This window comes from Saimiri boliviensis, chromosome 11, assembly GCF_048565385.1.
Source record: "Saimiri boliviensis isolate mSaiBol1 chromosome 11, mSaiBol1.pri, whole genome shotgun sequence".
Classification (NCBI taxonomy): Eukaryota; Metazoa; Chordata; class Mammalia; order Primates; family Cebidae; genus Saimiri; species Saimiri boliviensis.
The window spans coordinates 4,782,756-4,805,043 of record NC_133459.1 but is presented as its reverse complement, the minus strand read 5'-3'; the positions used below and the strand labels follow the sequence as shown (position 1 = coordinate 4,805,043).

General features: G+C 49.9%; 1 protein-coding gene across 14 annotated transcripts in view; it reads left to right on the top strand.

Moving 5' to 3' along the window:
* NPHP4 (nephrocystin 4) overlaps positions 1-22,288 on the top strand; it is a 140,257-nt gene that overhangs the window by 74,115 nt on the left and 43,854 nt on the right. For 11 of the 14 annotated variants that reach the window (XM_074379971.1, XM_039473734.2, XM_039473735.2 and 8 more), the window contains 3 exons: positions 792-930; positions 19,340-19,401; positions 21,626-21,733. In XM_074379971.1, coding sequence (XP_074236072.1) covers positions 792-930; positions 19,340-19,401; positions 21,626-21,733 — 309 coding nt within the window. The remainder of the gene's footprint in view (positions 1-791; positions 931-19,339; positions 19,402-21,625; positions 21,734-22,288) is intronic. The other 3 variants (XM_074379973.1, XM_074379974.1, XM_039473740.2) reach the window with 2 other exon arrangements.

Below are 22,288 nucleotides of genomic sequence, written 5' to 3'. Positions count from 1 at the left end.
GATTAATGAAACAGAAAGAGAGTCCAGAAATAAAGTTTGGAAGTGCCTTATTAAATTAAATATACCATATGACCCAGCAGTCCTACTCTTGGAGAAATGAAACCTGTGTTCACACAAAAATCTGGACACATGTGTTTGTAGCAGCTCCTCTTATAATCACCCAAACCAGAAACAGCTCAAATGTTCATGAGTGACTGAATGGATAAATAACCGTGATACAGCTGTACAATAGAACACCACTAAGTAATTAAAAAAAGAAAGTTTGATGTATATGCTACAACTGGGATGAATCTCATCAGTTGGGATGAGGTTCAAATGACGGTGCTGGGAAGCAGTCATAGATCACCACGGTTAGGCAGGGGTGAGGCGTGGCTGCAGAGGGGCAGGGCAAGGGAGCACTCTTGGGGGGATGGGGCTGGCCTGCACCCTGAGTGTGGTGCTGGTTATGTGAGTCTGTGCACGTGCCAAAACCCATAGAGCCATAACTCAGAATAAAGATGTCAGTCTCACATAGGTTAATGAAAACATTCCCAACTCAGGAGAGATTGTGATTTCCACTTGGGTAAGGGTCATTCCATGATAATATGGCCTGCAGGGCTTTTAGTGCCACAGCCAGTTGCTTTTTGCTCAGAAACTACTTGATTATAATCTAAGAACACGTGGCTTCTTCAGTGGCCTCTGATTTCACGTAAGCTTTGTTTTAGGACCAAGCGTGCTGTTCCTGGTTGGATTGTTGTGACCGGAGTGCCGATGAAGGGCGTGGCCATCACTGCTCTTGTGCTCCGTTGCAGGTGAAGCAGGTGGAGTCGGGTACAGTCCAGTTCCAGTTCTCGCTGGGCTCAGAAGAACACCTGGATGCACCCGCGGAGCCTGTCAGCGGCCCCAAGGTGGCGCGGCGACTTGCCGGGAAACCACCCACGTCCCCTTCCAGTAAGTGTTTCCAGAGAGTTGATTGCCCAGGCACACGCAGGCAGCACTTCCATCTGTTACCAGGGAAAGATACTTAGTTCAGTATGGTAATCGTCACATTTGTAAGATCATTGCCACAGATTGCTTTATTCGAATCTGTTTTTTGGGCTTTTGCTTAATACAGAGGTGTAGAATTGGACAGTGATGAATTGTGGCCCAGAAGCTTGTCACCTGTGCTTCAGCCTGGTGTCAGCTTAGTTACTTGACAGCTCCCCAGCTGAGCACTTAAAAGGACATGTCACGTGTGTGCACTGCAAATGTGGGACCTGAGAATTAGAGGGTGGTCGAGAGCCAAGGACGACCACTTTGAGTTTGCACCGTTCAAGTAGCCATCTGTCTGTTCACCTTGAAGCACTGCCCGAAAGTTAGGAGTCTGTGATCTGAGTCGGTGGCTTTAAGAAAGGGAGTCACAATTGGCTGCAAGCAGCAAGGGCTGCCAGCAGAGGCAGAGCCCCGGCCCTGTGGGTGGCAGCAAGTCCACATGGGTAGGTGGGTAAAGAGTTCTTCCTGGCTCTCAGCCCAGCTGCTTCTGCTGAGGCAGTACGCTGTGCTCAGAGCCCTTGGACTACAGCATGTTCTGGTTGAGAATTCCACCTATAGTGAAGTGAGGGGCAGAAGGAATCAGGGAGGGTTGGAGTCGTCCACCTAAATGGGTGTGGGGCCTTGGCTCTAGGCATCTGGAGCTCTGGCTTAGAGTTAAAGTTCTAGGATCCCTAGTCACAGGTGATGACTCTGCTTGTTCCAGATGGCAAGATAGGGAGTGAACAAGTGTACAAGCCCGTGGAGGGAGCTTTGTGTTCCTCCGGCCTGTAGCTGGTGATGCCCAGGTGTTCAGGGAGGAATTGCTTCTGTGCCCGGCGGTGGCCCCGACTCCTGGTGCAAAGCTGCTGGTGCTTCTGTCACTTGGGAGAGGTTTTCCCTTTGCATTGAGATTCTGATTTATGGGAACTGGGCTTGTTGAATGTGATTTTACAATTGCTCGAAGGAGCATGTGCATTTCTAAGTTGATGAATTTGATGAAGTTGATGATTTTCTGAGATATCTGATACCGTGCAAATGCTATGTAAATTGCTGTACAGTTTAGGGAATAACAAGAAAAAAAGAGTCTGTATGTGTTTAGTGCAGCCACAACCATCCATTTAAAAAATATTTTCAGCCCAAGTCTTGTTGAATTCATAGAGACAGAACCCAAGGGTCTACTCTGTACTCTGATTTTTGAGGAAGTTACTTAGAAGTACAATAGTAATACAGAGTCAACACGGTCTGTCAGGATTTCCTGAGCGGTCTAAGAATATTCTAATATCAAAACTTAATAGTTGATTTCTTTGGGACAAACTAAGTCATTCAGTATTTTCCTTCCTTTCACAGAGGTGGTGCATTTGATGGTACTAATTGTTTTGTGTTTTCAGTGTTTGAATTTCGTGCCTACCAGCTTGTTCTCAGGATTCCTGTTTACCACCAGTGTGTACATTAATAATCCCATCTTATACAAACGGCACTGAAAGGTACAGCACCCCGAGTACTAGAATTTCTTGTGGTGGTGGGTGGTAGGCATGTGTGCATTTTCTGTCAGTCGGATTAGAATGAATTTCCAATTTTATTTGATGAAACTGAATGCATTCAAGGCATAGGACACATAGTTTTGAAATAGTAAGCAAAGGGTCATAATAAAGGGTCATTTAAAGCAACCCATTGCCTGCTTACGTCTCGTATCTTTCCTTGTTTGACGTACACTCTTTGACATAGAGTTAATCTTAAAAATAAAATACATATCAACCTCTAAGAAACAAAATTACGAAGAAAAGAGGACCTCAGATTGTAAATTGGATATATTTTGTGATTAAATATAAACATGATTAGAGCTATCCCTCGGTATCCCTGGGGGACTGGCTTCAGATGCTCAAGTCCGTTATATAAACTGGTGTGGTATTTGCATGTAACCTACGCACATCCTCCCATGTGCTTTAAATCATCTTCAGATGACTTACAATACCTAATACAGTGCAAATGCTATGTAAATTGTTGTTGTACTGTTTAGGGAATAATGACAAGGAAAAAGAGTCTGTACATGTTCAGTGCAGATACAACCATCCATTTTTTAAAAAGTATTTTCAGTCCAAAGTTGGTTGAATTCTTGTCTGCAGAACCCATGGATCTGCTCTGTACTCTGATTTTCGATTAAGTTGCTTAAAAGTATCATAGTAATACATAGTCTACATAATTTGCCCATGGCTGTAGAAATGGCTGAACAGAGAATGAACCTATATAGCTAGCTAGCTTTCAGGGAAAAAAATATGACTACCTTCTCTGGAAAGAAATTTTCTTGTGTTTAAATTGCGATATAGGCCAGGCATGGTGGCTCATGCCTGTAATCCTAGCACTTTAGAAGGCTAAGCCGAGAGGATCACTTGAGCTCAGGAGTTTAAGAGCAGCCTGGGCAGCATAGCAAGACCCCATCTCTACTAAAAATAAAACAAATGAACTCTGCACGGTGGTGTGCACCTTTAGGTCCCGCTACTTGGGAGGCTGAGGCGAGAGGATTGCTTGAGCCCGGGAGTTTGAGGCTGCAGTGAGCCATGATTGTGCCGCTGCACCCCACCCTGGGCAAAAGAGCGAGACTTTGCCTCAAAAATAAATAAGTAAGTAAAGAGGTAGTTACCGCACTGGAAATGGGCAGCTAGTTTTGTTTGAAGACCTTCTAATCAAGTGAGTTGTAAACTCTGACGGGCTGATCCTGGCATCTGGCTTTTGGGCTGGCTCAATCGTGGACGCTGTGTGGGCTTTACTTTACTGGTTGCCCTGTTTTCATGAGGTGTTTGGAGGAGATTTTAAAACCAGTCTGCCACTGCCTCTGCTTCCCCAGAAGGGTTCTTTAACTGATTTTTTTGCCTGGGGTTCCTTGAGCTTGTTAGAGCTCTAGATTTATAGTTTTCATCACATTTGGAAACATTTTGGTCATTATTTCTTCACATACTTCTTCTATCTTCCTCTCATCCTCTGATTCAGAGGCCCCAATTACATGTTTATCAGGCTGCGAGAAGTTGTCTCACAGCTCACTGATATTCTGTTCACTTTTATTTATAACCTTTTTTCGCTGTGTGTTTCATTTTAGATAGTTCCTATTGCTGTATCCTCAAGTTCACTTCAAGTTCTTTACTTGTTAAGTGTCTGATCTGCCATTTATTTCATTCAGTATATTTTCATCTCAGGTATTCTCATTTTCATCTAGGGCAGTTCTGTTTGGGCTTGTTTCATATCTTATGTGTCTTGACTTAACATGCTCAGTGTTTCTTCTACTAAAAATAAAGCAAAAAGCTTATTTCCTAAGCTTTTTGAACTTAGGATATACAGTTATAGCTACTTTAATATCCTGGTTTGCTAGTTCTAATATCTTTGTTGATCCAGGATCAGTTTTGATTGATAGATTATTGTCCTGATTGGGGTTGTATTTTCCTGTCTCTTTGGATGTCTGATAACTTTTGATGGACTCCAGATAGTGAGAATTTTCTCTTATTGGATACTGAATATTTTTGTATCTGATAAATAGTCTTAAGTTTTGAAAATTGTTAGATCCTTTTGGGTCTTGCTCTTAAGATTAGTTAGGTGGGATCAGATCAGCATTTCTTCTAGGGCTGATTATTCCCCACTGAGATGACATGTGCCCTCTGAGGGCTCTGCCTGGCGTCCCATGAAGAATGAGGATTACCCGGTGGCTGGAGGGAATGGCACTGTGACTGCCTGCCCTGTGAACCCCAGGCCCTGTTCCCTGGAATCCTTTCTGGTGGTTCTTTCTCTTTCCGCCTTAGAGGTATCCTGATCTGCACTCTACCGAATGCGAGGGTGGGGCCCTCTGTAAACGGCTGGTGTGCTCTCTCTCTGCTGCTCATCCTGTCTGTGCAAGCTCACTGAACACAGGAAGCTGGAGGCAGGGAGGCCGCCCCTCTTCTGTTTCCATCCCTCAGGATCACTCTCCTTTGTTGCCTGAAGTCCGCTGTGTTGAAAACCACTGTTCTACATATTTTGTGTTGAAAAGAAAATGTGTTTTAGACAGGAGGGTCAATCTGATCACTGTCACTCTTCTTGGCCAGAGGTAGAAGTCCTGGACTGCTGTTAATGGTTTCTCGGCTGCTGAAATCATCCCCCCTCAGGACTGATCATCTGGTGGTTTGGAAGCGTTTTCTAACTGCGTGTGCTACCTGGGATTCACTCGCCACGCTGTGTGTTTTCCAGACTTTTGAGTCTTGGCTCATGCTCTCTGCCTGGTGTGTATTTCTCCCATGTGCTGCATTTATTTCCTTTTACAATGTATTCCAGGGTTTCTGTTTTGTTTTGTTTTGCTTTGTCTTTAGAGATAAATTTTCATTTCGTTGCTCTGGCTGGAGTGCATGACATGATCATAGCTCACTGTAGCCTGGAACTCCTGAGCTCAAGCCATCCACCTGCCTCAGCTTCCTGAGTAGCTGGGACTACAGGCAGCGCCACCATTCCCTGCTGAGTGTTTTTTTTTTTTTTTTTTTTGTAGAAATGAGGTCTTGCTATGTTGTAGGCTGGTCTTGAACTCCTGGCCTCAGGAAGTCCTCCTGCCTTGGCCTCCCAAAATGCTGGGGTTGCTTATTTTTTAATTAAAAAATACATAGTCAAGAAGAGCCAAGGCAGTTTTGAAGCAGGAGGGAGGCTTCACCTTTCTTAGTTTTCAGACTTACCATAATGTTCTAATTTCTAGAACAAGTATAGCATTGATGCTGACAGAGATAAACAGATAACGGGACAAAATATAAAGTATGGTATGTGACAACTTGCAGAGAAGGAATATATTAGTTTCTGATTGCTGCCACAACAAATTACCCCAAACTTAGTGACATTAAACACCAGGAGCTTATTATCCTAAAATTCTGGAGGTCAGAAGTCCCAAGTGGGTCCCACAGGCTTCAGTCGAGGGCTCAGTGGGGCTGTGCTCCTTCTGGAGGCTCCAGGGGAAGATCCATTTGCTCGCCTTTTCCAGCTGCTAGAGACCACCTGCGTCCCTTGACTCCTTCTTCCATCTTCAGAGGCAACCATGCAGGACCTTCCAGACTCACTCAGCTCTGACCCTCCTGCCTCCCCGCTTCCCTGCCTTTTGTTTACAAAGACTGTCGTGAGTGTATTGGGCCCACTTGGAAAATCCAGGGTCATCCCCGCCTCTCAGGGTCAGCTGGTGAGCACCTTAGTCCCTTGGCATTTGACATATGAATGGGTTCTGGGATTAGGCTCTGGGTGTCTCTGGGGTGGCAGCAGTTACTCCGCTTACTGCAAGGAGCGCCAGTCAGTAAACGGTGTGGTGTGATCATTGGCCTGCATGGAAAATATGAAATTCAGTTGTAATTTCATGTCATATTCAATAATAAATTCCAGATGGCCTGAAAGCCAAAACTTCAGAAATGTTAGAAGATTAAAACGAAGAAAGATTATAGAAAGAGGTCCTCCAAATCAATAAGAAATAGCAGGAAAGAAAAATGGACAATGCTCAGCCATTGCTGGCCTATCATTAATGTTGTCGTCATATGAAGAGGGAATTTATAGAGAATAAACCAGAAAAACCAATAATCATAAACCTATGAAAAAGTGCTCAGTATTGCTGGTAATTGGAGAAATGCAAAATAAAATGAGAAATCATTTTATTCCCCACATGCTGGAGAAATCTACTGTCTAATAGTGCGAAGGTTAATGAGGATGTGGTGAAAGCAGAACTCTCACCACTGTAGGAAGAATGTGATATGTACAGCCACTTTGAAGAGTGATTTTGTAATGTTTAGTTAATACCCTACAACTCAGAAATGCCATTTTCAGATGCCTGTTGAAGAGAACAACCAGTTCATATGTACAAGGAGACATGGGTAGGCTCGGCATCACAGCAGCTTCTAAGTTAACATTTGAAAACAGTCTGCCTGCTTCCCAGGCAGGGAATGCATAAACTCACTTATCTGGACAGTGAAATGATCTGTGCCAGTTAAACGAATGAAGTAGATCTGTATATACCGTGGTGGATAAACCTTCACAACGGTATGTTGAATGAACACAAATTCTGAAAGGAAATGAACAATGTGCTACCGTTTAAGTAACTTTCAAAACAATTGTGAGTATTGCTTATGAATGCATGAGCAGTTGAGTTGAATATCAGAGCAGTTACTTAATGTCTCTGTCCTTGTTTCCTCAGTGGTAAAATGGGATGGATTAAATACCTACGTATGAAAAATTAACTTGAGCAATCTTAGGAAAAGGCATTGGAGAATATTTTTATGGCCTTTAGGGTTAGGAAGGCCTTCTTAAGCAAGATAGACAAAGCATAAAAGAAAAAAAGAAGATTGAGAAATATCATATTAAAATATAAAACATTCCTGTGAAACAGACTCTATAAACAAAGTTAGTAGACAGACCTCAGGCTGAAAGATACTTGCAGTACACATGACTATTAAAAATTAATGAAGGAAGTAAGATGAGAACATTAGAAAGAAAGATTACAGAAAGAGCTCCTCCAAATCAATAAGAAGCAGATAAACAAAAGAAAAATGGGCAAAAGATAGCAAAAGATTGTGGAGCGGATGAAATGAGTAAAGATGCGTCCAGGTGCTCAGGGCTGCCTGGCGTGGAGCAGATACCCAGTGATTGCCGTGGTTCTCATGCTACTGCCATTGCCATTCCTTTTTTTTTTTTTTTAAGATTGAGTTTTGCTCTTGTTGCCCGGGCTGGAGTGTTGTGGCGCCGTCTCGGCTCACTGCAATCTCTGCTTCCCGGGTTTAAGCCTGCCTCAGCCTCCCGAGTAGCTGGGATTGCAGCCGTGTGCCACCATGCCCAGCAAATTTTGTCTTTTTAGTAGAGACAGCGTTTCTCCATGTTGGTCAGGCTGGTCTTGAACTCCCGACCTCAGGTGATCCACCCTCCTTGGCCTTCCAGAAGTGCTGGGATTACAGGCATGAGCCCCTGCACCCAGCCCATTGCTGTTCTTCTAGTTGGCAGCATTGAGGGAAGTGACTACATGTATGTATCCCTTTCAACTACTGGTTCAGTTAACACAGGCCCAAAATCTTACTGGAGCAAGGTAGCCACCAGGGCACAAGCAATGGCAGGGCATCTCCATGGAGCTCCTCTGGACCTCAGAGTCTTTGATGGGTAAAAACAGTTGTCCTTGGCTGGGCGCAATGGCTCACGCCTATAATCCCAGCACTTTGGAAGGCTGATGTGGGAGGATTGCCTGAGGCCAAGAGTTGGAGACCAGCTTGGGCAACATAGCAAGACCCGGACTCTACAAAAAATTTAAGGCCAGGTGCAGTGGCTCACACGTGTAGTCCGAGCATTTTGGGAGGCCGAGGTGGGTGGATCACAAGGTCAGGAGATCGAGACCATCCTGGCTAACACAGTGAAACCCCATCTCTGCTAAAAATACAAAAATTAGTCTGGTATGGTGGCACCAGCCTATAGTCCCAGCTGCTCGGGAGGCTGAGGCATGAGAATTTCTTGAACCTGGGAGGCGGAGGTTGCAGTGAGCCGAGATTGTGCCACTGCACTCCAGCCTGAGTGACAGAGCCAGACTCCATCCCAAAAAAAAAATTTTAGGCAATAGCTGGGTGTGGTAGCATGTACCTATAGTCTCAGTTACTTAGGAGGCTGAGGCAGGAGGATTGCTTGAACCCAGGAGTTCAAGGCTGCAGTGAGCTATGATTGCATCACTGTACTCTAGCTGTGCATCAGAATTAGACTTTGCATCTTAAAACACACACACACACACACACACACACACACACACGGCCCTGACTGCAGCCAGGAAAGTAGGTTATCAGTGGGCACAGAACGCTCAGCGCTGGCTTTGCTTCTTCCATTTGCTATTAGCCATTCTGCAGGCACTTAGTATGTGAATCAGATGGGGCAAGTGGTTCTCCTTTTCTCCTTCCCGCCTCCATTCAGCAAAGGCCCGTGGGAGTCTGATGTGCCAGGTACTTGGTTAGGCTCCTGTCCCAGTGGAGCTTTATCAACAGACAATAAACAAACTACCAAATACATTAGGTGGCAAGAAGACTCATGTGCCATCTGCTGTGGGATGTTAGTGAGGGGAGCTGTGTGTGGGGACAGGGCACTCTGGGAACACTCTGTGCCTTCTGCTCAGTACTGCTGAGAACCTGAAAAACGGTTCTAGAAAAGTATCAAAAAGTAAGAGAGAGTGACTTGCAGGGAGTTTTACACTTATGTCCGTCTTGATGTGATTAGGTTATGGTTGGGATTTCTGTTTCTGTAATTGAGGCTCAGTTATAGAAGAGGTTAGCACACTTTTTCTGTAAAGGCCAAATAGTAAATATTTAGGCTTAGTGGGCCAGATGGCCTCTGTCACAGCTACTCATCTCCACTGGTATATGTAGGTTGTATGTGAATGAATGAAAGTGGCTGTGTTCTAGTAAAACTTTATTGATGCACACAGATTGCGAACTGAATCAGCCCATGGGCCATAGTTTGCAGACCCCTGTTCTGTAGCGTTCTCTTTGGTCATATCATAATCGGGAGGAAGCTGTCCATCTTTTTCTGTGCTTCAAAGTAGTTTAAACAAAAGGCAAGACCTGTTTCTTGAAGGTCTGATAAAACTTCACTGTGAGACCATTGAAGGGATTTTTGACAACCAGTTACATTTCTTCTCATGGTTATTGGCCTATTTATGTTTTCCACCACATCTAGTGTTAACTCTTGAGATACACATCCTCTAAAAAAATAGCCAGTTTCCTGTAGTTTACAAGGATGCTGAGATAAAGTTTGTAACTAATTTAAACTTTCAATATGCGCCTGTGATTAGATTCCTTCCTTCTCTTTCTATCTTGGGAGGATTCTTCCTTTTTCAATCAGGCTTATGAGAGGTTTGTATATTTCATTAGTCTCGTCAAAGAATCAGCTGTTACTTACTGGTTCTCTTGCTTTTAAGTTATTAATTTTTTCTTTAATTTTATATTTTATCTTTATTTTCTTTTAAAAAGCAGAATTCTTAGCTTAGTTGCTCGTGTCTAATAATAAAATCATTTAAGGTTCTGCAGTTTGCTTCCAAGTATGTCTTTGACCCCATTTCGTAGGTTTTGATTCGGAGTGTTACTTCCTACATTGTTGAGTTCCATTTTTATTTCCTTTTTACCTACGGTTGGAAAATGTCTTGAAATATTCCACATTTAAAAAGGCATCTATTCCACTTTTCTTGCTTTCTCTTATGGAAACCTGCACTCCCCTGTCAAGCCCGCGGAAAGGTCGTGTTCACGGCGGAGCTTGGTTTTCAGCACCCTGCAGCCCTCTGCGGGTGCCACTGTTTATATTATGTCCTTGTGTATTGTCTGATTCCTTCCTTCCCTGCCACTGTTCTTAGAGGGTATTAGTCACATTTGCTATGGTAACAAATAATCTCCAAATCTTGGGAGCTTAAAATAAAAAGGTTTATTTCTCACCCTCACTGTGTACGCGTTGCAGTTGGTGGTGGCTCTGACCATCCTGGTCCCAGAGGGTGGTTGCCGTCTTGAATATTGCTGAGCTGCGCCGGCAGGAAGGGGAGGCCTTGGGAGGATCTTGTACCATCAGCTATAGCTCTGGCCCAGAAATGGCACATGTCACTTCTCCTCCCTGGTTAGAAGTAGCCACATGGCCTCCCAGTCACAAGGGGACTGGGAACTGACTCATGCCTTGAAGGTAAAGAGGTGCAGATACTTGGTGCATTCATTTGCTGTGCGCTGAACACTCTTGTCATTGAAGCAGCACACAGTGGGGACTGTTTCATTCGTCTTTACATTGCCTGATGAGTCCTGGGCCCTAGTAAAACATTCAGGACATATTTGTCGAGTAAACGAATTGATCAAAACCCTTTTGTATGCAAAGGATAGAAACCTGACTCAAAATAGCTTCCACAAGAGAGAATGTATTGGCCCATGTGTCAGAAAAGCCCCGAGGTAGAGCTGATGTCAGGCATGGCTGGATCCCGGCACTCAAAGGATGCCATTAAGACTCCATCTGTTCTGTTCGTCCCTCTCCCCCATGTCCCACCCCTCCCGTTTAAGCTCTCCTTTCTTCAGTGTTGGCTTCTTTCCTCGTAGATCTGCTCCCAGGTAATCCTGGGCTTAGGGATCCCAACAGAAAGGCCCTGATTGACTCAGTTGTTCTAGCGGGAGTCCTCATGGAGCCCCATCCATCTCATGTGTCCCCTGCCTTTCCGTGTAACACCTCATCAGGATAGGGGCGGGGACAGTTAGTCTTGGTCATGCACCCTTCTTGGTGTGGGGGTTGGGCCCACCCCTGACTGTATAGTTAAGGGCTGGGAGGGTGATTTCCTAAAGGAAAATCTCTGAGGAGAGTATGGGTTTAGAGGGGTGAAACTGGCAGACAGTGGCTGCCCAGGATTGGGGCTTCTGGTCTCCGACCCGGCCCAGGTCTTTCCCTGCCACTGCCGCTTTGGCTGGGCTTGCATTCCAGCTTTGCCCAGCGTTTCTTGCATTTTGCCGTCAGCGAATGCATAGACTTGAGTAGTTCCTGCCGCACTTTCTGTTGTTTGAGAAGGACGAAGACAGCTGAGAAGCAGCCTGTCCTCCAGAAACCTGCTGTGTGGCCTCTGGGCAGGAAGCTGGACCCAGGGAGGAGTGACTGCAGGAAGCCAGACGTGCTTGGGCTGGAGTGATAGCCTTCAAGGTTTGGGGAGGGAGGCCCCCCAGGGAGGGATCCCACCGAGGCGCTTGCTCCTGGGTCCCGGATTTATCCGTGATCGCTGTGACAGGTGCCTTTCTGGATAACTGGCTGAGGGTGTCATCTTCCTACGTGTAGGGCACACCAGCAGGTGCTTGACTTTTGTTTTTTTTTGAGACAGTCTCACTCTGTCCCTCAGGCTGGAGTGCAGTGGTGCAATCTTGGCTCACAGCAACCTCCGCCTCCTGGGTTCAAGCAATTCTCATGCCTCAGCCTCCTGGGTAGCTGGGATTACAGATGCCCACCACCCCTGGCTAATTTTTTATTTTTAGTAAAGATGGGGTTTCACCATGTTGTCTAGGCTGGTCTTGAACTCCCGACCTTAGGTGATTCACCCACCTTGGCCTCCCAAAGTGTTGGGATTACAGGTGTGCTCCACCACACCCGGCCTAGATTGACTTCTTAAGATGCAGAGCTGTTGGGAATACATGCTTTGAGTTCCTCACCAGAAGATTTACTGTCGTACCCTTGGCAGAGAGGAGTGTGCCTTGGTTACTGGAAGGACCAGGAGTTGAACGGTGGTGCAAATGAGCTGTAGCAGCATAATCTACTTCTCAGTCACTGTTTGGGGACCAGCAAATCTACCTGGATGGACCCTGATTTCATTGGGTTTATTTAATTTGGATTTATGGCTGCATTCACGTCCCATTAAATGATTGCCTTCAGCCCAGGTTCCAAGCATCAGAAGACATTGCCTCTCAAAACCCAATATAAGAGACTTTTAAATATCCACTGGTGTTTAACTTATGATGGAAACTTTTCATACTTCAGTATTTCACCAACTTATATGGTTCCTTTGGAGATCTTAATGATATGCGGCTGTCACTTTAAGTGAGGTACTTTGGCTCTTGGTTATGAATAATCCTTTTTATTTTATCCGTGACATTGCAAGGGAGCAAAGGTTCATTCATCACTTACCAGGGAAGAGTGTGCATTGAGCCGCTAGAGGGCACCCCGTCTTTATTTTTTGTAACTTGAAATTTCCCTGAGCCATATTTTGCTTTTGAATGTTCTTCTGGTGGTGTCAGGATTTTGGTTTGTTTGCTTAATAGATCTGAAACAGCCACGGAGAAGGGGTCACTGCAGACATGCAGCCGTGGTTTCCCTGGACATGTGGAGTTAGAGTCTTGCCCAGGTCACACCTGCTGTGCTGGTAGCTGGTCTGGAGCATCCTCCCCGACAGGCAGCGGCTCCTTGCCCTGGGTGAGGGTGGCGCAGTCAAATACGAGGCAGTGGGGGAGAGTCCAAGGCCACAGAACAGCTTTTTGGCCACCCTCTAGCCAAGGAGCGGAAGGTCGTGTGCAGGTGGTAAGGGTGCATTTTGCTGGAGAGTTAGTGGGAGTGTGGGTCAGAGCAAGGCTTTGACGAGGGAGGTGATGCTCTGAAACTGACCCTGGAGGTGCCCCGAAGCTCAGGGCTCTGACGAGTCCCGGAACCCCCCACTCGGCTCAGGCCTGACCAGGCTCCTGTCCCGGGCTGCCTGCGGCCTGGATTCCTGCGGCACACAGCCCTGGGCTCACTTGTCATCTGGTTGTTCCTTATCTCTGCTTAGGTTTTGCTCATTTTCCTATTCCTGTTCTTAAACTCTTAGGAAGAATGACTTTTTACCCCCATATAGTCAGGAATAAAGGTCCTCCAAGTGGGTTTGCCACGTGAATTCTTAGTGTCTACAGTATGAGTAAATACGGACTCATCCTGTATGTTCACGGTCTGATGGTAGGAAGCTGCTGTTTACAACCCTTCTTCAAACCCCAGAGACTGCGCCTTTACCAGCGATGGCCCTTCCTTTCCCCTGCCTTTTGGGGCCGTCTGTTTACCCCTGTTCGTTACAGGGCCACACTCTACCCCCATAGCCCAACCCATCCCTGCCTTCTGCCAGCCGCCATGAGTTGCTAAGCAACAGCCTCTTCCTGCCGCCCCCCTCCCCCTCAGGACTTCTCTGTCCTGCAGAATTGCTGACCCCATAGTTAAATGTGGGAAGCTTTGCTCAGCGTGGCAGTTGCTCAGCGAAATGAATGTTTTCCTACGTTAGGACCCCTCATCCCGCTCCTGCTGCTCCCCGATGGGCTGGCAGCACAGCTGGGCCCCGGAGGACAGGTGCGTTCCCGGGCAGGGAGCTCCACCTGGCTCCTGCTGGAGCAGTCAGGCCACAAGGGACACCGTCGGCCCCCATGCATGTTTCCTGATGTCTCAAGAGGCCCCTGCTCCCTCCAGCCTAGGAAGACGTCTCAGTGGAGACCACAGCCCCGACCTCCACTGAGCTGTTTCCTTATCTGCGTTTCTTTCTGAGGTCCTGTCATAGCGCAGGCATCTGATAAAATGTTTGTTGGTTAAATGAATCCAAGGACGAGGGAAAATAAAGGTGGTAAAATACGTCCTTCCTTTCTCCTTGCTTCGATTTCATTTTTAAATGGCAGTGCAGCATGCATATTGAAAATAGCTGCTCAGTGAAACCCTGTGTCAGGAGATGGACATGCAGCCCGGCAGCCTGGGACCCCCTTGTGTAGTCAGCACTTTTTATTTTCTTGAGAGAAGATCTCACTCTGTTGCTCAGGCTGAAGAATGGCATAGTCATGGCTCACCGCAGCCTCCACCTTCCAGGCCCAAGCAAGCCTCCCACCTCAGCCTCCCATGTAACTGGGACTACAGGTGCATGCCACTACACCTGGCTATTTTTTTTTTTTTGGTAGAGATGGGATTTTGCCATGTTTCCCAGGCTAGTCTCGAGCTTCTGGACTCAAACAGTCCTCCTGCCTTGGCCTCCCAAAGTGCTGGGACTATAGGCATGAGCTGCCACGTCCAGCCAGTAGTCAGTACTTTTAATCTGTCTGGTGTGGTGATGCTGGAAGTGAGAGGGTTGCTAGTGGGGAGGCTGCCTCCTGCCCCAGCCTCATCACCGTTGTCTTCTGCCCCAAGCGCATTGAGAAGCAGAGCCCAGTACCCTTCCTTGGGGGCAGTGGTGTGGCTGGCGGCCATGGGCTTGGCTGGAGGGCTCCTCCCTCTGTTTGGGGCTGTGGTTTTAGTGGTATTAGCACTCTGGGTAACTGTGTGCTTTTCTGTTCTCTGCCCTGTATATAGAATGTTCTCCCTGGGGGTGGAGGAAGGAGGAATTCGGGGGCCTTGTCCCTGTGAGCATGTTGGAGCATTATTTGTTCACTGTGTAACTTTTGCCCTTTGGCTGACCCGCAGTGCTGTCTGAGAGCTGTGGGCTTGAGGGCGTGTCCCTCTCTCCGGAGTGTGAATGTGCTTGGGTTGCCTCCTCTTGCAGGTCCCCCTCTAGGCGAGTGCGGAGGCAGTGTGAAGGCGCTCTGTGTGACCAGGTGGGACATGTGGCCACCTGGGGCTGAGGTCGGAGCACAGGCCCTGCCTTGCCTCCTGAGGCCTGCACTGTTGTTGAGTACAAGGCTTTTGAGTTCCTTGAAGCTATGTCGACAGAAAAGTAGACACTTGGGCGATTTTTTTGACCGTTGTTTTCAGCAAGTGGAGACTGACTAGGGTGCTAGAGTGTCAGGGAAAAGGAATCTTGACAGGTGGAGGAACCTCTCTCAGTGGGAAGTCAGTTTCCCTTTGTCTGTAGCCATGTGGAGCAGTTCTGGATTGCAGTTGGCTCTGGTGTCGTAAGTGACTTAGTCTCTTCCCGCTCATCTCAGACCTGGCTCTGGGCAGGAGGTGTGTGCTGGCGACCCCATCTGAGGGCCCACTGGCCCCAAACTTCTCGGAGCAGCCGTGGAAAAGCTGAGTCTCTGTGTTTCTTTTTTTTTTTTTTTTTTGATATGGAGTCTCACTCTTTTTGCCCAGGCTGGAGTGCAATGGCGAGATCTTGGCTCACTGCAACCTCTGCCTCTCGGGTTCAAGCGATTCTCCTGCCTCAGCCTCCTGAGCATCTGGGATTACAGGCACCCACCAGCATGCCCGGCTAATTTTTTGACTTTTAGTAGAGATGGTGTTTCCTCACGTTGGCCAGGCTCTGTGCTCTTCTCCTTAATCCAGGTTATTTCCCTGAAACTGGGGTCCTGTGGTGGCTCGGCCAGACGCTGACCCCACCTTCCAGTGAGGGAGCCCAGGCCTCTGCCTCAGGGGTGTGCACGGAGCGGCTCTGTATTGGGAGAAGCACCCGCTCCCGGGCTTGCTGTGGAGGTCTCGGCTTTCTGTTCTGTGCTGACCCTGTTACTACTTCAGGCTCCAGTGGGGACCTAAAGGTATATCTTAGAATGACTGTTAAACTAAAATTTAATTTACTTTAAGTTATGCAGGTAATGTACGAATACATGCTTCCTAGCACGTCAAGTGGGTGTGGTTACCGTGGATTCGCCAGCATACCTGCTTACACGCGTGGGTCTCTTTCATTTTCCTCTCTAATGTTGTCAACCTGAAATGGGCCGTGAGCATGGGCTCTGCGTGGCGGAGTTGCCTGGGGGCTAGCAGGGGATTGCAGCCGGGCTGCGTGTGCCGGTCACACTGTATGTGCAGCCCGGGCTTGGTGCAAAGGAGAGATTTTTAAAGACATAAAGGAGACATTCACATAAGCTGTCTAGAAACAAAGACCCTTGGGGACAGGGCTTGTTGTGGGGGTTGGGGGAGCCCCTTTAGGGAGACGGCGGTTGTCAGGTAGGCACCCTGATTTGGAGTGCTGTGGTTTAGAGAGACCCCTGCGTTGTTCTGTCCTAGGCCCCCCTTGGTGGCTAAGCAGATGAACCTGCTCAGGTTAGCACACACCGCCGGCCTCCCCGCTTCCCATTGCTCCTCTGCCCCACGAAGCAGCTGCAGATTCTGCTACGATGGCTTCTGTTTGCAGGAGCACCTGGGTGGCATCTGGTGATGTTCGCTGTTGTCGCAGTGCTGTCCCAGAGGCCTGGTACTCATCCCTCTGCTCACCGCAGCCGTTCCTGCCTGCGTCCTGTGCACACGCCTGCTGCTCCCGGTTCAGTAGCTGGCCCAGGTGCTGGTCAGCTGAGTCCTGGCACGTGGCGGAAGTCAGGCGTCCCAGACTCCACTGTGGCCTTTGGGAGACTCCTGGGCCTGGAGTACAGTGGGTGCCCTCTGGCGGCCATGCTGTCTTCCAGGCGGGACTGTGGGTACAGTTTAGGAAGCTCCTTATCCCACGACCACATTGAACATTAAAACAAAGAGATTCAAAACCGAGTTATTTCCTGGCTGTGGCGGATCTCTTCCTGCTGTGCTTCACCGGACGGATCTGTGTTTTTGGCCCTGGGGGCCTGGGCTTCCCACCTGGTGTCTTTTTAAATGGTCACCAAAGGCCTTTTAGGTAGTTTTACTCTCTTGGAAGAAAAAGTTGCGTAAGTCATGATATAAACACTGTGCACACATTCGAGACGATGGGAAGTAAAGTGCATGCAGGAAGTTTAGATGTGCTGCGAAGGTTTACCTTCATCCTGGCTTTCCTCCCCGAGAGGACGGCACAGGCCTGGAGGGCTGGCCCCTGAGTGCCCGCTCTCTCCACGGAAGAAAATGGAGCCATTTCCTGTAGTTTGTCCTCATTATCAAAATCAGCCTGCGGCGTTTTCAGAGTTCCCATTTACGGAGGAACAAAGTGGGGCTGTGCCTGCCGCTCTGCTGTTCATCTTTCGGCTGTTTCGGGAGGAGTGGGGAGGGGTTGCTGCACGGAGCTCTGAAATGGACTGTAAGAGGCGCTCGGGGAATCTGGGGAGAGGCACCTGGCTTTCAGGACAGCTCGGCCCCTGCAGAATCCTCAACTGCATTTTGCTTTTAGTGAGATGATATTTTCCCAGGGAAGCAGAGCTTGCTAGATCATTTGCTGACTTCCTCCGAGCGGGAGCTCATTTATAGAACGGCAGGCTCCTCTGACCAGAGTCTTTGAGCTCCTTGGAGCCACGTTACTGTAGCTGGTTACAGAGGAGCTGCGTGGGCCAAGTGGGCACTGCCCAGGAGGTGGTTGGACTAAGAGCTCTGCCCGTCGGGCTGGGCAGTTGGATCCTCTGAGGGTTGGGGGCTCCCTCTGGCCTGGCCCCCACTGCCTTCCTGTACCCCCATCCCCACCCACAGGCCCTTAGCAGGGTCTCCACTGGATCTCACAGCTGGGGCAGCACCTCCTCGGATGGGTTTGGGGAGCTGCTGGGAGAGGCGTGGGTGGGGACGGGCTCTGGTGCTCACACAGCTCCAGTGTTAGGGTGGCGCTTCCTGGATTTGGTTTCTCCCCCGTTGACAGCTTTTTGCTTGTTGTTGTTTTTGTTTTGTTGGGATTCAGAGCAGAACAGGAAGTGGCTGGGCAGTCTCTTCCAGGGTGCCCAGTGTTTGATGTCACAGGCCTCTGTGCTATGTGCTTGGGCCATAGGTCCCATGAGCACGGCCTGTGCTGTGTACTTGAGGAGGTCAGGATTCCAGGACATGTGGGGATTCGTTTGCCTGACCTCATGGCATCAGAAGCTGCCGGAGAGGGAAGGAGAGCCAAGGCGAGCAGCCGGGCCCAGGACGTGGGCCTCGTGGGGGTGACAGGAGGTGGGACAGGGCCATGTGGGAAGCCTTATTCCTCCGGAGGTCTGGGTTATCCTGGAAGTCCCTGGGGAGGGGAGGTGTCTGCTGCAGTGGAGAGTCCTGTCGCCATGAAGGAGGCTGTCATGAGCCAGGTGGGGACAGGACATGGAGCTGGAGACCAGGGCTGTGGGCCTCAGGGAAGCCAGGCAGGTGGCTCAGTGCGCTCAGTGCATGGGGCTCATACCCTGACCTCTGAGTGGGTAGGGGTGGCCCTGTCAGGATGGGCTTGGGGGCTGGCTGGGTGGTCACGGCAGGTGAAGGCAGATGGCAGTGTATGTGAAATGACCATGAGAGACACGTGGCTATGGACGTCCCAGTGCCACCATGGCAGGAGCCTGGTGAATTTCAGAGACTCTAGTGGTGCCAGGGCTTCCTCCTGCTGAGGTGCAGGGGCCGAGAGCCCTGGGGCTGCCGGGCCCTGAGGTGTCCATGTGGCCTGGGGTGGGCTGCAGAAGCAGTACAGACACCGGCTGGGCGGAGTCGGGGCTGTGCAGGGGCAGTGGGCCTGGGGAGGAGGCTGCTGGCTCTGTGGGCAGCCCTGGATGCTGGGGAGGCAGCTGTGGCCTCATAGAGGGCAAAGGCTGTTCTCAGTCCCTGAGCTGGCCTTGCCTCCCCCGGTGGGCTCCCAGTGTGACCGGGCCTGCATGGAGAATCCTCAGCAAGACCTGGGCGAGCAGCTTGTGCTGAGTGTGCGTTCATGAGGCCGAGAGCCCGGTGGCAGTGTTGGCTCAGGAGCTTTGCAGTTCCCAAGACAGCCTGAGTCAGGGAGCTGTTAAGACTGGGGCGACCTCAGACCCCAGCTCTTCTGGGCAGGGAGGATGCAGAGATGACAAGTGAGGAGAAGTGCATTAGGGAGCTCCAAGTGCCTATGCTGAGACCTCCTGACCCAGAAAGAACAAGGGCGCATACCTCGAGGATGAGGCCGGCTATGCCCCTTCTCTTGGGTGCCGGGCATACCGTGGCTCTAGACAGCACCCTTGCTGCTGTTGCACCTGAGCAGTAACCACTGGCTGCCCCATTACAGACAAGGTGTTGAAGCCTGTGGAGGCCTGACTGCGTGGGGGTGCAGGGGCCCATCACCCCGCACAGGCTGACGGCCCCTCTCCTGCTCCCCTGTGCTCCCTCCCAGGCCTGCCAGCACCAGCACCTCGAGGTCTCGCTGCCCTGCAGGACTCGCCTGTGGGACCAGGGGTAAGTCCAGGCCCCCTATGGCCACCCTCAGAATCCTGAGTCAATTACTTGCCCGTTTGGGGCACAAGAAAACCATCTGTTCCCCCTTATGCACAGCTGCCCCCTGCGTGCTTCTGTGTGGCTGGGAAGGGCCTGTTGGCGGCGGTGGGAGTGTCCCCTCCCACCCTGTCTTTGCAGCCTGTCCCTGATTTGCTGACTCCCAGTTCAGGCTTTTAGGGGGGCTGCCGCCTGTGACCCCTACGTTGCCGTCTAGGGCGTGTCTCCACTTCTCCCTGGCAGTTACATCTTACAGTGGCGACTCTTTCAGGACTGGACAGCCTTTGCTTTTTCTGAGAGGTGCTGAGGTGTGGTCCTCACTCTCTTTGCTCTCCCAGACTCACTCTACCAGGAGTGGTGCCTGGCAGCTGTTGGTGTCCAGGGCACCCACCAGGCACCCCAGCCCTGTAGGCCAAGCAGCCGATGCTGATGGAGACAGCGCTACTGCCGGGAGCCACGAGCTGCTGGCAGTTGTGTCCAATGGCACAGATCCCCATGGCACTGGAACTTCGGGTGGGAGGAGAGGCTCCTTCCCGCCGGGCCGTTGCCTGCTGAGCTGAGCTCCTGTGCGGCTGCTGCTCTGGAGTCCCGAGTATCCGTGGTGCTCATACGTGGCTCCAGGCTGGCCCTTGGCTGTGTGATTTTGAGCAAGGTCAGATGTGGCTTGTTCCTGCTAATGACTGTCGCCAGCATCACCCTGGAAATTGACTTTCTTTTTCTTTTTTTTTTTTTTTTTTGAGACAGAGTCTCACTTTGTCGCCAGGCACCAGGCTGGAGTGCAGTGGCACAATCTCGGCTCACTGCAACCTCCACCTCCCGGGTTCAAGCAATTCTCCTGCCTCAGCCTCCCGAGTAACTGAGGCTACAGGCACACACCACCATGCCCAGCTAATTTTTGTGTTTTCAGTAGAGACGGGGTTTCACCATGTTGGCCAGGATGGTCTCGATCTCTTGACCTCGTGATCTGCCCACCTCGGCCTCCCAAAGTGCTGGGATTACAGGCTTGAGCCACTGTGCCTGGCCTGGAAATTGACTTTGTAGCAAAGCTGACCAATTCAGTATCCAAGGCTGTCTCCGGGAAGCAGCTTCAGTGTGTCATCTGCAGTGGGACACTGGATCACAAGTGAAGAATACTGAGTTCACCTAAAGGCACGAATGTGTGGTTGGCCTCCTGGCTGCCCTGCTGGCCCAACCTGGCATTTTCCCTGGTCCAGTTTCCATATGACCCCGAGTGGTCACAACACGTTGTGGGGTCTGAGGGAAGCTGGGCAGGCCCCAAAGATCTCCTCTGCTCCCTGAAGATGCTACCAGGGTCCCCTGGGGATGCTTCATGCACCCCACACCCCATTGGTCCTCAGTGCCTCTTCATTTGTTGGGGCCTCTCTGCCTGCACTTGGTGTGGGCTGGCCGTCATTGCTGACCGTGAGCATCCCAGGTGCTGGCTGTGTGTGCTGGGGGTGGAGTGCGCGTCTGAGATTGTGTCTTCAGGAGTGCGTGGGCTCTGGCCCTCCACATCAGTGTTTCACAGCCGCACTCATTTCCAGATGTCTGCAGTATTTATAGAAGGCTCACCGCGTACCAGGTACTATGCCAAACCCTTGCTGGGACTCTCATTTAATTCTCCCAACAGTCCTGCAGTTTAGGCACTGTTATCCCCGTTTTATAGGTTAGGAGACTGAGGCAAAAAGAGGTTCACTGACTCACCTGAGGCTGCACAGTAATACCACGTGGCGCAGGCACTCCAGCACAGCTGTCTCCAGGGCCTCTGCTGGCCGCCGAGGCGGTCACTGCCTTCACAGGGAGGTGTGTTCGGCAGGAACTAGGTCGGCTAGAATCGCCTGGCCTTGGAGGTGCTCAGTCCAAGGCTGGCAAGGGACAGAGAGGCAGAGGCCAGGCCACCCTTGTAGCTTGAGATGCTTTCTCCTTTCTTGCTTGTTTTCCTTGTTAATAATATTCTTATTCAGATATTACAATCTGAGGGAGATCATGGAATCACTTCTCTGTCATTAAATAAAGGAACTTGAGAAGCGGTTCCAGATTCCAGAGCCACCGCTGGCCAGGAGGCCGCAGGCATCACTCTCTTCTGTGGCTGGATCCAGGGCTGCCCGGTGTGGCCAGCGTGTGTTGGAGGTTTGTGGATGGACCGGCAAGCTTCCGAGCCCCTCACCTGTGTTCTCTTTCCTTCCAGCTGTCGATTTCCCAGCTGGCAGCCTCCCCACGGTCCCCGACTCAGCACCGCTCGGCCAGGCCCACTTCCCAGCCACCCCGTGGCTCTCAGGCCTCTGCAGCCCAGGCAGTAAGTGCTGCCCACCTCGCCTCCCACCAGGGAATGGCTCCACAGCTCCTCACTTTGGGTTTCTGTGCTGTGCTTGTCCTCAGTTAGGTGGCAGAAACTGGCAGGTTCCCTGGGATGTGGGGGTGGGGTGGGGCATTGCTTACTCTGAGGCCTCAGACAGTTGCCATCATTCTGTCTCAGAGACCAAAGACGAATGTGGCCCTGAGTTCTTCATGCCACAGCACTCAATTCAGATTGTGATCTGCCCACAAAAACAGCTGCCCCTAGATCTCTACATGAAAGTAAAAGGAGGGTGTGTCTGGATCTAGAAACAGGTGAGACAGGCCCCCAGCACCCCGGGCCCCTCCTTGCCGTCAGCAGCTAAAGGAGGTGAGTGGAGCCTGCCGTCCTGGTTTCAGGGCGTGCTTACCGCTAAGATTGGCCCGTGTTGCCACCAGCCTTGGGGGGTTCCTATGGAGTTTGGTTTCAGAAGCTAGGGCTGGTTCACCTGTAAACTACGTCTTTTGTCTTAACTGGAGTTACATTGAGGAAAAATAGTTTCTTTTAATTCCTTGT